Source organism: Wasmannia auropunctata, unplaced genomic scaffold (genome assembly GCF_000956235.1).
Source record: "Wasmannia auropunctata unplaced genomic scaffold, wasmannia.A_1.0 LD335972.1, whole genome shotgun sequence".
NCBI classification, from domain to species: Eukaryota; Metazoa; Arthropoda; class Insecta; order Hymenoptera; family Formicidae; genus Wasmannia; species Wasmannia auropunctata.
The window spans coordinates 272,997-287,951 of record NW_012026918.1 but is presented as its reverse complement, the minus strand read 5'-3'; the positions used below and the strand labels follow the sequence as shown (position 1 = coordinate 287,951).

At 40.5% G+C, this 14,955-nt stretch overlaps 1 protein-coding gene across 1 annotated transcript; it reads right to left on the bottom strand.

The window, feature by feature from the left end:
* LOC105454915 (Golgi integral membrane protein 4) lies at positions 1 to 6,543 on the bottom strand. Its single transcript, XM_011697889.1, has 6 exons — positions 6,363 to 6,543; positions 5,105 to 5,580; positions 4,386 to 4,820; positions 1,529 to 1,977; positions 1,252 to 1,361; positions 1 to 1,179 (listed from the first exon to the last, which is right to left on the bottom strand). Exons 1-6 carry the CDS (start codon positions 6,541 to 6,543, stop codon positions 1,124 to 1,126), a joined length of 1,707 nt encoding a protein of 568 aa, XP_011696191.1. The 3' UTR covers positions 1 to 1,123.
* Positions 6,544 to 14,955: the final 8,412 nt, after the last annotated feature.

Genomic DNA, 14,955 nt, shown 5'->3' with positions numbered 1-14,955 from the left:
ACATATACATATACATATTGATATCTATCTTTATATATCAATTCGACGATATGTCTATTTTTTAATTTCGCTAAAAATAGACGCGCGTAATCTGCGATCGTTAGCGACAATGGACAATCGGTAAAAGGAAAAACAAGATTAAAACGATTTAACTTAATGTAAACTGTCTTAACGAAGTTAATGAAATTATTTTCAATTGTCGAGTGTACCATTGTCGCCGGTGCATTGATAAATAATTAACGGTTCAAACGATTCAGATTGCAACAGTAGGAATTATCTAAATCTTCTTGCACTTATTTTACATTTATTCCAGTAACAAAACGGCTGACATTACCACATATGAATTACATTAGAGTTTCCATATGTAACTCATATGTGGATTAATGTGATTAACATTACAAGATGTAATTCAATTAGTTCCCATAATTCATGATAAAACATTTTTATCATTGTAACGTGAATTAATTTTAATAAATTAATGAATACTGAATTCCGAGGTATTTTCGTGTTGCGTGCGTCACTAAGTTAATTCTGCCAGTGCAATCTAAATCCAACTTAACGCGTTTGTAACGAAGTCACGGGTGTCTCGTAAGAAGTAATAAGTCGCGATTAAGTCACTCGACTCGTGCGGCAGATCTTAATCTAGAAAAATACAGTCTATCTTTATTTTTTTTCCTTCTTCGAAAGCATGCGGTTACATATATATAAGTTCGTTCCGAACCTTCTGAAATTACTGGGAACCGCCTAAGTCTTCGCCGAACGTCCAGACGCGCTTGACGATTATTTGTACCGTGTATATACTATCATGTATCGATATATCTAGCTAAAATCTTGTACAAGAGCTTTCGTACGAAAGATGAAGATGGATTGAATCGCCTCGCTAAGCAGCTCCCTGCGTCGCGAGGCGTCGACACACATCGAATGATTCGATATAAGATTATAATACACAATAAGTATTCGTCGGCTTGATGAAACCCAAACGATCGTGAATGTCGGCCAGGTCAGGTCAGATCGGGTCAGGTCGTTTGACTATTTTTCAGCCGACTTCCTCTTGGTATCATCCGCTGGTCGCTGCCGGCCGCCCCGGTCGCGTTAAAAAACATTTGAGACGGCGGCGCTGATTTTATTCCCGCTTTCCTTGCTTCAAATTATGCGGATATTCAAACATGTCGCCCTCGTCTGAAATTCAGATGCGAGAATAATTTTGCGATCGCGACATCAATTGCGCGGTCGGGATCGTTGTCAAGTTACCTTCCCCCTCGTCCTCGCCCTCCGCCAGATGAATATCGTTCTTCTGCTCCTTGTCGTAATCGCCACCGTCGTACTGATCGTCACCGCCGTTAGCTTGCCCGTCGTCCAATCTAAAATCAACCAGCATATATAAAATTCATTAAAACTGAACCCTCTTAGAAAAATTTTAATAAATGGAAAACTCTATTTGTACAATGAAGTTATTATAATCTAAATATTTTTTGCGCACACTTGATAACAGTCACGCCATTTATTTAAAATATATAGCGGGACTCACCCAGGAACTCGATTGAGCTCTTCGCCGACCTCCTGCACGCCGGGTCCCACCCTCATCCAGGTGTCTTTCACTCGCCTCTCGATCTGCTCGCCAACGTGTCGCGCGGGAGGATTCGCCACGAACGGCGGGTCCAGATTGCCGGCTTCGACCACCGGCTCCTTCTCCTCCCTGTCGTCGGCCGGGGCGAGCTTCGGCGGCGGTGGCTGCAGGTTGTGAACCGCCGCCGCGTCCTCCCGCTTTCGACTCTCCTCCTGGCGCTTCTCCTCGTCCGCGTCGTCGACGATCTGCTGCTCGATGATTTCCGGTATCGGCAATACGCCGACCGGCACCTTGACCTTCGACAGCGGTCTGGCCGGCAGCGGCGCGGGCTTGTCGACGAGGGACGGCGACACCAGATTGACGTTGCTCGCCACGGTGGTGTTCGTCGCTTTTCGTGAACTCGCCACGCTCTGAAAATAGTTTTTCACGAAATTACAGAATATAATCGTACAACACAGTCGTACATTCGGCGATCGCAGACGGGAATTGCTTGATGTTGTGACGTCTTACTTATTCAATTCTCGTAATTACATAACAATATTACCGGTAGAACCGGTTACGGCGACAATTGTCATTTCTCGAAATACGCTAACAAGGAACTGCGTACATTTTTCATATTTCTTTTCGTTGTAAGTCCGGCGCAATTCATTCTAGCATTATGCGTCGACAAATCATTGACAATCTTAATAACTTCTTTATAGCGTAGTTATGTAAAGACAGTGCTTTTTTTTTGCATCAAATAAATAATTTATCTAATAATTATAAATTGCAAAGAAAGCTGTAAGTGCAATGCACAAATGCAGAAATTCTATGCATCGAGAGAACTTCAGTTGGAAATGATATTAATTAGCATAAGAGAAGAAGAAGAGCTATACTATAAATACTAAAAAATAAAAAAAAATACAAGCTTTTCTTATAGTTCCGACAAATTCTCAGGCATTTATTTGGCGCGACTAAAGGAAACAGCCTCGAAAAACAAATTAAACGGAGATACACTGAAAGCGCGATGCAGAAGCTGAGAGTAACTAGGTTGTTACGAGGTTGCCAATAAAAATGCAAGCGGATAAACGTAATAACAATTTATTAATGTATCGTGTAACACAGATTTACAGGCACATTCAGTACGGCTTGCGAGCCATTTTACACATACACATGAATAGTCTCTTATTTTCAGTAACATAAGCGAGCTCGGAAGATGAAAAATCGATCGAAAATATTATATATATTGTATATACATACACGAATAAAATTTGTATTTTTGGAACACCTAACATTAACGTGTCCAAGAACATTTGGATAACGATAAAAATATCTATATAACAAAGTGCAAACAGTACAATAATTGAAAAAGATATCTAAGGATAACTGTAAGATTACGATACTTTTGAGCATTTTTTTAAAGATTCTTTAATGAAGTATTTAATAAAAATATTAATTAGTCATAAATCTAACATTTGCTATTAGAGAATTTTCGTGATTCAAAATTTAATCGGTATATGTATAAATGTTAACAGCTTCCGCATTGATATTAATAAAATAATATTTTATAAAAAAATATATGGTACATGTTAAATAGTAAACGGTAGGAACAAACTGCTGTTGTAATAAATAAACGTTGTAATAATAACGTAGATAAAATCATTTGCGACTAAAAGAATTTCTTAAAACCGTCGAAAAGATTGCATGTGTTAACACAGTACATCAAATGTATTTTCCAGAAATCACGGAATAGTAATCAAGCAAAGCAATTCAGAATGTTTTTTCATTTGTTTATTACTTATGGTTAGAATTATTCTTCTCGTGTTGCATTGCAATTTACAAAAGAAGATTTAGACTTATTATTCTATTAATCATAAGTAACAAACATTTTCAAAAATAATAATAATAAGATTCAAATAACAAATAATTTTGCTTCATTACATGCATATTAGATTATGCGCGATTTTGGCTACATGTCATTTATTTGTCAAGCTAAGTACAAATTCTGCGTGTGACACAAGACAATAGAGAGAGAGAGAGAGAGAGAGAGATATAACAATAAAAAAATTATTTCGAAAAAGTACAAAAGAGAAAGTAGAAAAACTTAACTATTCTAATTCTACATTATTGATAGCACTATTATTTGCCCCAAAGCATAATAGAAAACGGTTAGAAAGAAAGCAATTAGCCCTAAAATATATTTACCAATGTTTTGTTGTATATAAGAAATCCTCTTATAGAGAATAAAAAGATAGTGACTTTGATTTAAACAACCAATTAGATCTTTTCTATTAATCCGTGAATAATCGCGTAAAAAACTTTTCTGCTGAATAATTAATGAATCATTCGCCACTAATTAATTATTAACGATCAAATGCATAATTGTGGCTTATTTTATTAATTAAATAATTATTATTATTAACAATTCATACATCATTTATTAATAGAGACAGTTTCAATATATATAATTGTCGCGCAATAAAAAATTAACTTTTTACGCAACTCACGGATTAAGACACATGAAATCTGACTCGAACTGCACGACAAGCACGAAAGTAATCCAATGCGGGAATGCGTGACACCGAGTTAAATGCAAAGTCTAACGAATTCCGCTATGGGGCACGTCACGATTGAGGATTCCATCTACTCTCTCCTGCAGAGCCTGCAGCTCGTCATCCTCCGCACGGGCTTTGACACCGGTCGATCGACTAGACGCGGCCGTGGACGCTCGCTCGACAGCAGGTTGCGCCAACGGTTGCTCGGCTTGCGAACCAGGCGCCGCCGAAGCGTTATCGTTCCTCGGACCGTCGTCGTCGCGATTCAGCGGCGGCGACATTACCTGTTTCCTCTGTTCTTCGTCGAAGCCGCTCTTCTCCTCGTCTACAACGTTCGGCCGCTCGACAACGTCTTTCAGCTGCTTTTGCTCTAAGCTGTTAGCCGAGGGTTCGCGCTGCTGCTGCTGCTGCTCGCCGATCTCTTTCACTTCGCTGGGACCAGCTGGAACGATGTTGCCATTCTGCTGAACGAACCTAATATCGTTGGCTGGCTCGTTGGCGTCGTCGTTTAACGTCTTTTCCACCGACGGAGTCGCTCCTCCGACTGCGCGACCGTCATGAGACACGTACGGCGGCCGCGGCGCACTTACCTGCTGTGGCTGTTGCTGCTGCGGCGCCGGGATCGGCTGCGAGTCCTCCTTCTGCAGCGCCGATTGCGACACCGACGCACGAGGAGTCACCAGAACTGAACTAGGAGGTGTACTTCTAGCATAGAATTTCTGGAATGCATAAGAAAAATCACTTTTATGCGTTTTCGTAACTATCCTGATTTTTCTCAATAATCTTAAACGTTTAAAGGAAAAGATCAGTACTGGCTTGGGAAACAATATTTAATCGTCTTCTATAAAATGCAAATATTAATTGTGCTACGTATAAAATATAATTATTAAACGTCTTATCTTGAAGCTATGTCGTATCTGTTTATATTGCGCACTATAATTGGCTAATATTAAATTATAACTAATATTAAATCATGTTGCTTTTAGGAGACGAGTGATGTTACCTTGGCGCTCTCCAATTCGCGTCTGAGCTGGAAGATCTCCTTTTTGAGATGATCGACGGTACTACCGGTATTGTCCCTATTTTTCACCAGTTCGTTGTACTTATCCTGCAGCCTGGTCTTCTCGTCGTCTATTTCCAGGTACTTGGTCTTCAAGTGCTCGAGAGCCTTGAACTTGTCCTCCTGAGCCTGCCGGATGCGGGCGCGCAAGTCCTGCAGCGTCGTTTCCAGCCTGCTCGTCTCGTCCAGCGCCTGCTTCTCGCGCTTCTTACACTCCTCCTGCAAATCCTGATGCTCCGTCTGCAGAAGCTTGTAGGTCTGCTGAAGCGAATTGAACCTCTGCATCGCCTCTACGCTGTCCTTGTCGCGCAGGGACTTCTCCCGCGACGCGCGCTGCTGCAGCTCTTGCTTCACCGCGGCGTTCGAGCTCTTCTCCTCGGCCAGGGACTTCTCCAGCCGTACTTTGTACTCAAAGATTACTGGAAAGATATAATATCGTATAATACAATATCGATGATCGTGAAGTTGAACAGCTAAATCGGAGGGATTTAATTAATCTATAATCCGCAATTTTGACGAATTTATAAAAATAGAGTATACAAATTCATGATTCGAGATGTCCTGAAAAATGTTACAATCCTATCGTAAAATCTACGCATTAATATCTTACTTTCTGCAACAAATACTTCACTCTCTGGAATATGAGTGGCTTAACACTAGAACCGTGGCTGTGCCATTTTTTACCTATCTGATAGTTTTTTTTTTCCACTGTCGTTGACTACAGCTATGCGTAAGCTGAATTAGTATTAATAAAAGTGTAGTATTTTGTTACCACTTTGTCCACCTATCAAAAAATCATAAAAAAATAATATAGATCATAAATAATCCATTCACGGTTTTAGGGGAGGTAAATCGCCACGGTGCTAGTGTTAAAGTCTCGGGTGCACTGAGAAAAAAAGGTTGTTAGAATAACTAAATGCGTTTTGTTGACAGTTTGTCTTTGATTCAATTATATATGTTTTTGAATTAAACCTACATCATTAACATATTTTTGTGAATTAACAAATGTTTGCTTGACAATCCGTGACCGCCGCATTTAGTTGAATGAAATAATTTTTTTTTTTAATCAATTCTTTTTTTCTCAGCGTATCTACCATGTCATTATCTCTTCATAGTTTAAATACTTGAAGTGAAATATTAAATCGACAATCGTCGATTTCTCGTCCCTGACAGGCATTTATTCATTTCTCCCCGAACTTACCTTGTAGTTGAGCAGCGAGAGATTCTTGTTGATGAAGGCATTGCACTTGCATCTCTTGAAGCCTGGTCATCTCCGAGATGGTGTTGCGGTACACGATCATCGTCAAGATAACTGCCACTGCGCAGCCCCCGTACAAAGCCAGGCGGCCACCTCGGCCTCTGCCAAGCCGCGAACCGCTCATCACTGTCGACACAGGAAAAAGAGTACATTCATTATAATATTATCTGTTATGAAAACAATCGAGGTTGCTGCATTGATAAGCGGAATCATATCAGTGCAAGCTGAATTACAGAATGTCGCGTGTATATCTTGGCGTCATATAAATATAACGTAACAATACAAATACTTCCTTCGCGCTTATCCATTAAAACGTAGTGCACAACAATTTTAAAATATGCAATCAAATTCCGTCGAACGTATCCTATTATTGTTGGAATTACACTGATGACTGAGATTATAGAAACGTTAGTATGAATCAATCTAAATTGCTAATTTCTAGCTTCTAGTATATAAGTTCGATATGTCATCGGAATAATAAAAGCTTCTATATAAGTTCGATATGTCATCGGAACAGTTAATCGAACGATTAATGAAAATTTGTCAATATTCAACACAAAAATATAGGACATTATCGAAGTAACTGTCAACGAAACAAACAAAATATCGAATGCAATATAGAGAGAGTGCATGCCTGTCACTTGAATGTAATTAAAGTTATATTTAATTATTATTCAGCATTCAATTATAATTGTTTGCGTTCTATAATTCTATTAGAGAAATATCAAATAGTGTTTACACACTTGACAACTTGAAATACCACAAATATAAAGTTCAGTTTTAAAAATATGTCGCCCTATAATGAAATATACATTAAAAGCGACGGCGAGCGTAATTAAAAAGGAAGCAAAAGTAAATAAATTCGCGGAGCAAGAAGAGGGAAAGTAATTACTGCGTAACGTCTATGTCTTGCTTCAATCTCTTCAGGGACGACGTGTATAAGTCCTCTTTATTTTATTAAAAATTATATACATTCAGTCCTTTTAAACTAAAATAAAATAAGCAAAATATCATCTTGTTCGAATATTTATATATATAACACAAAATTTATTACAATTTCATTACTATTATTAAATATTACTATGGGATTTTTAAAGATTAAATATTACAATGAGATGCCATTTTAAAAGATTATAGATGTAGTAAACAAATGAAATTAAATTGTTCTTCAATCTGAAGAAAGTTTCTCCCTGAAGAGATTGTCGCATTATAATCAATTACTATCTGCGCGAACATTACTTGCCGTTCTAATCCATGTATAGATATCTACTAAGCAGAATATAACAAGGAGATAATAAAGAAGGTAGATAAAATGAGGGAGGAGCGATAGAAAAAGGAACGAAGGGAGTATCAGGGTCAGGATTCAGATACCCGGTATTATTAGTGTAATTTACGAAACAGTCTCGTTGACCTCGTTGGTCCGATGAATCGTTTAGCTTTCACTTTCGTTCCTTTTCGTCCGTATCGTCCTACTGCGGTTCAGCCTCGGGAAAACGAAGGGACATCGCCGCTTAAAATTTTTTTTCTCTATCTCGGTTTGTAGTCGGATTTCTAGGTAGAAACTCGCAGAACCTATAGCCACGCGCTATTTAATTCATTCTTCTTGCATACGTGCGGTTGCGTTTTATTAAAAGAAGGGAAAAAGATTGAAGTCAACTGGCAAATATCCCCGCGGCGAATCAGAGATTGACTTTAAAACAATTAAAATCCGTCCGTGTTTCTATTAAAGATTATAAAAAAAATTCTCATTTAGCATTTAATTATAATTGATATGTGGTGATTACGGCATAAGAGCTACATGTCTGCTTTCTATGCCAAAAATCCAAATTCATCTAGAACAATATCAGATTGTTAATCGATCACCATCTCTCAGAGAAGGCAACGGAAAATTACTGAAAGTATCTCTGCCAGATCACTTTCAAAACCTCCTCTAGCCGACCGGAACTGCAGATGTTAAAGCTGTTAGTCCCATATATCTGCGGATACATATATAGAAGAGGTCACCACGTCTCTGACAAGAGGTTACGGATTAGAGAGAAGGATAATAATGCTGAAAGTTTTAAAAATCCACCCTAGATTTCTCAATTAAGGAGTTTCGCTAAAAGGAGATTCTCCTTTCTCCGAGGTTTTTTTTTTGCAAAATCTCTCCGATTTACACAACAATACACACCAATGATAATCGCTGTTCATAATTAAAAACTACGGTTGATTATAATAAATTTGCAAGCGAGGTAAAATGTAATGTCAATTTGAAAGATCATCTTACATAAATATTTGGACATCGTCCATCGCTTATTCCGAGGATTAGGATCCTTTCCTGGATACAGTGATCCCTTCCAATTTTCCACCTTCGCACCGGCGCCTTCGCGCTCTTTTTCTCGACCCAGGCGTATTAATGAGTTTTCACCAAGCGGAGCGGGAGATCGCGGGGAGGCGAAGCGGAGAGAGAGAGAGAGAGAGAGACGGCGGGTTAGCTACTTAGCAGCTGGATTCGAGTTCACTGACATTTCGGAGCACGCGCGATACGAGTCCTGTTTTGTGTTCGCAAACACGACGGTAAACGGCAACAACAGCATCGTCGACGACAACGACGAGAACGACGACGAGGAAGGCAACAACGAACAAGAAGAAGACGAAGAAGGGAACGCACGCCGACGAAAAAGAGACGACGACGAGGAAGAGACGACGACGGTAGAGAACGACGATGAGGAGCACGTGTACCGTTCGCGCGGAAACGTGACGCTCGCTCGCAAGCGGATTCGGTTGGCTCGTATCTGGCATTCCGCCACGCCGGGTGCGGAAGCATCGATATATATATATATATATATATATATAATCAGGATAATCTGGCAGGAAACACCGAGTCATTTAAGATAATTTTCAGAGTCTAGTTTCCGACTCGGGAACGCGTCACATGTGTCAGCAGATTGGATTTGAAACATTTACCGCGTGATGCACACGGAACGGCGCCTTGACGTCCGACTTGACAATTAACGGGCAGCAGGATCCGCGTAACTGTTTATTAATCAGTGAACTAAATGCATATAGATTACGCTAAAATACGTAGCTAACAGCTGCGAAAACATCGTGGTACTGCAAGCGTCGCGAAAACGAACACTGCGCACGTTCTCTGCATATCTACATAATGAATTGTTGACGTTATTGCCATTGTTGACATTGTAATGCTAGACCGAATGCAGCATTGAGAAATTACCGTCCTATGGCGCGACCAAACACCTATATATATTACAGCCGACGTTGATTGTGATGCAGACAAGATCCGCGACGTTGAAATTAAGATCTTCATCTAATTCGACAATTAATGAAAATCGCGCGTACGTGCGCGGCTTAAAATTAATTTGCAAAATTGCCCGGCGAGATATTCGCACTTTTCTTTCAAATCACGTCACGTATAGCAATGGATAAAATAATATGTAAGTAAGAGTGCGATATTCTTTGTCTCTCCGAAGAAAAAAAAAAGAAAACGTCTCTCCTCGGCGCGGCGTGACAAAATCGTTTATTCATCGACTGTTGCGGCACTTCAGAAGACACTTTGATAGTCGCCGTACAGTCATTTGTCAACCGACAGGGACTGTTTTCTCTCCACATCGCGCATATACGCTTTTGACCCCACGTCTATATGTTGTTTATCTCCTTCGGTAACTTCCTGAGGAATAACACTTTTTACCTATGTAATTAGGAATCGCCTTGTACGGAATTATTACTCTATAGATTAAATATATTTGCATCGCACATACCGCGTACGTAATTTTTCACGCTTTTTCTTCCTTTCGCCCGGAGCACCTTCGCGAGCTTGTTTTGTCTCCAGCGTACAAAAGCGAAAAGGTGGCACACAAGAATTTATAACTAACTGTGCTGATAACGTACGAGATGTATATTATTTTCTCGATATGTAATATGAATTTATCTCGAATTTAGCGTCAAGCCATTCCGTAAGTCCCTGATCCACGGGATATCGGAATGGATTTAATGCGGTTTCGTAACAAGAGTATCGGCGCGCGGGCAACTAAAAATAAACCTATTCCGAGAATACGCGAGGGCAGGAGAGAAATTTAATTTGAGTCTCCCGATCTCGCACTTGATAAAACGCGGATATAACTCGAGATTAGCCCGGAGTTTATCTCTAGATTAACTCTTCCTCACGACAGCGCACTCTTTCTCTCTTCCTCCCGCCGAAGTAGTTATAGCCCAGAATCTTTATCTAAAAAAGGAAACTTTCCCCCTACCCCCCCCCACCGCTCGGATAAGGATTTTTTTTAATATTCGAGAGATCCTGTTCGAGGATCACAGCGTCAACAGGTTGCCGGTTTAAATGCATTTCGTGGCAACTTAAATTCGATTAATTACTTTTTTATTTAATTACTCCACCTATCCCAATGATGGTAATTCAATGAGACCAATTGATATCGCATCAGAGGTAAATTAATTGCATTTTTCATTATTTATCGTCGACCTGTTTGTCATGACCTCGGTGCTGCTTTCGCGTATACCAGGCACACGTGAAACTGTGCATTCAATTGCGATTTTCGCAGCGTGAATTGAGCGCGACGTGCTGCAGCAGATTTGTCCGATATTGTAGATCCCGTTCGGGCGCGTGTTGTTGCACGTGTCGCCGAAATCAGATCGATTCGTCGGATCGAGCCTGGAGATGAGCCTGCCACATCCCCGGATTAATTAGCGCGCGACCATTAGCGCGAGGCGACGCGACACGTAGACAACGCGGCCGCGTTGCCTTCCAGTCCAGTCGATCCGCCCCGGGGCCGGCAGACCGGCAATCTGGATGCGAGAATATCCCTACGGCGACTCTCGCGGGAGAGGCGCCCGTTCCGCGTACCGTACACGTGGAATCGCGCGGAGTGACGTTTCATCCGCAAGGAGGATTCCCGTCGCCGTCCGGAACTCCGGCGACGCGTTAGACTCGCATATCGTTAATCGCGCGTTAAATTGTCATTTATTGCGCGAATCGCGAGATACGCGAATGCTCTGTGCTCTCGATCGTTGCGAACGTTGCGTGCTTGTCAATCCTTTACCCAAGTGGATTTTTTGGCTTGCAAGAAAGAACTACACAATCGGTAGATGAAAATTAAAATCTGATTAAAATCATCGAGACTTTTAGAAAATATATAAATATATTTGTATAAAAATATGTTTGTAAAAAAAAATACAGATATACAAGTTTTAGATATAGGTTAATAAACTTCTAAATATATTAATTAGAATTTTAGCTACATATAAAAATATATGTACATATAAATTTATCTCTACAGGCATTACGGCTATCAGATATATGTTAATAATTTATATATATATGTATTATGTAAACAAGATGGGTCAGTTTTCGTATTTATAAATTAAATACGAATATAAATTATAATTTAAAAATGAAAAGACTTTCTGATCACAACTTGATTCATCTTGAGATATATATAAAATAATATATAGCCTTGACTATAAATATAAAGCACTTTCACAATCAATTTATTACATTTTAAAAGGCGACAATAAAAGCCAAAAAAAAGGCTAACAATATTTAAATTATTAAAAATGATACAAAACTAAACATTATTTTCCAATTAAACTGTTTTTTTTTTAATTCATTTCTCGTTAGATACAATACGTCGATTTGTAAGGACACTTTATATTAAAGGTCAAGGCAGTATAACAGAGATATATAGATATATGTATCCTTTCACATCTTACAGATACAAATGCTTTCACACCTCAAACGCGATGAATTAACGCGAGACAGCTAATTAGATGACAATTCCTTGAAATCAAACGTAAGGTCGTATATTTATACGCGCAACAAGCAATCTCGCGTCACTAATGATCCTATTTCTTATTAAACGGCACAGATAATTAGAGCTCTGCGTGCAATAAGTTCAGGTTATTAAAAAAGGCCGTTGTAAAAACGCGCGGCTTATTATACATCGTACATAAGATAATGTGAGAACGGAACAGAGTCTTTCGCGGCAAACACGTGAGTTTAATGTAAAAATAAATTTACGATATATTTTAACTTTACCACGACACAACAATGGTAGGCATGTAACGTGAAACGACGCGGGGGATTCCCAGTGTTCTCCTTACCGCGAGGAACACGCGCTTACAAGATTACTGGCAAGATTACGGGGGATAAGAGGGATGGCGAGCGCGCTCCGCTTAGAGACGTCAACTTTAATCTCCATTAAGATAAACGCGGTCGTAATCGTTAATCGTAAAGCCATATGGCGGCAAGAATTTTCCCCGCGACATATCAACACCGCGCGACCGTTGGCGGGAGGATCCGCGAGTACCTTGCTTGCAAAAGTTGAGTTAACCTCGAATCAAGCCGTCACCTGCAGTGCGACCGCGTCTCTGCACGATTGTTGAGCGATCCTCCACGGCGGAGGGAAACGAACATCCGCGCGACTCCGCGAGGTTCACCAGGCGTGCGAGGCACTCTTTTTTTTATATACGAGACAACGCCGCCGCGACCATCGCCGTGGGTCGCGAACGACGGGACGACGCGTGAAACGCGGCAAAAGGGGAGAGAGAGAGAAAAAAACAGGAGAGACATTCCTCCGCGTATGACACTGATGACACCCACCTCCGGAGCGTCGCTCTCTCGGCGCGGAGAGACGCGCGCGCGGTCCGGAACAACACGTACCTCGTGTGCCCGGCGTGTGTCGCGACGGCGAGCCGCACTCAGCTCTCCTTCATCGCCGCGCGCGTGTCAGCGTCGTGCCAGCGTCAGCGTCCTCGCGGCGTCCTCGTCGTCGTCGTCGTGGTCGCCGTCTCGGTCGGCGAAATGGCGACGGTGCGTCGCGACGCGCGTGCAAACGGTGACTGCCGACGGCGGCAGCGGCTCCACGCAGCCGTGGTACTCGCGGAATGCGACAGCGGCGGCGGCGGCGGTGGCGACGGCGGCGGCAGCGGCGGCGGCGCGACGACGCGGCACCGCGTCGTTCGCATAGGTGCGGATCGCGATCGCGAGGCGAGACGATCCCGGGAGACGGACGGGATCCCGCGAACGCCGGCGACTCACTCACTCGCGACGACGCGCCTCGCTTCCGCGCGGCTCGGTTTCCGCGCGGCGGAGCGCGCGGGCGGACGGGCGAAAACGCGGCGCGGAGACATTCCGCGGAACGCGACGACACGAGTTCCGCACGCGACACGCCGATTGGCTGGCGGCTCGCCCGGCGGACGAATGGCCGACGCGCGACCTGTCGGCGGACGAGGAATCGAATGGGACAACTTCGAGACTCGCGGCGGTTCTCATCGCGGCGACGTGCGCGCGTCCGGGACGTTTTTGCGAAATCGCGAAATGTAATTAGAGTAACTTCGATCAAATTCCAACGGACGACTTAATCGGCGATTAATTCAATCGATAGACTTGCAAAATTCTTAATTGTATGATGTTCTAACTGTATTCATTATAATTAATTAAACCTTTCATATAGAACAGTCAACTCTTAATTTTCATAGAATACATTATAATAATGAAAATTTCGTAGAAAAAAAAAGTAATACTTGGTACTACTTAATTAATAAGTATTACTTTCCAAATATTACTTAATAAGTATGTCATCACCAATTACTTTGTCAATCAGCTGATTTCAGCGTTGAGTCGAAAGCTTAATAAATTTAGTAATTATTTTAGTACTGTAGTATTGTTTTTTTTAATATCTTAAATATCTTATAGTAAAATTATTTTTAATTACGTAAAACTGTCATCCACAAATAAATGACGAAACATTCGCAGGCTTTATATATCATGCAAGTATGAATAATATATGACAGTTAAAATGTTAAAGCATTTTCTTTTTTTTTTTTTTTTTCAAATGAAATTGAATGGAAAATAGGATTGCAAGTTGCAATAGCCTTTATTATTAGCCGTTTAATAGCCTTTATTAATAGCCTTTATTTTTAGTCGTTTAATTATTCAATAGGACAATTATATACAGTTTCTATATAAGTTGCAGCATCATGTGCACAGAATATATTCCAAATGCATGTATTTTTTTTTGTCCATAGATTTTACCGATTTTACGACGAATTAAATTTTAAAAACAGCTTCTTTTTGCACGCGGTTGGATATTACTGTTATTTTCCAAGTTTATAAATATCTCGACAAATACAAATGTAGAAAAAAGTATACGTATATCATTTTATTATTTAGTAAATTTAGTTACAAGAATCTAATTCTGTAATGTATCTGCTTTCTGTCATATTTCATATTTAAAAAAAAACCATATAGAATAAAATTCTAAATTTTTATCATTTAATGACTGGAAAAATACGCGTATTGTCGCATAGAAATGTCTACATTTATTTACACACAATCTTTTAATCTTATCCTTATAAAATATAATAATATATACATTTGGACAAAATCAAAGGGGAAATTAAGTAAGGCGAAGGAGATATAAATAAGTGAGAATACATCTATTTTTATTATTACAAATCTTTTTCTTGTACAACGATATAACATATTCGAGCAAGCCCGAGAATTCATTTTAATTGTCGCAAATCT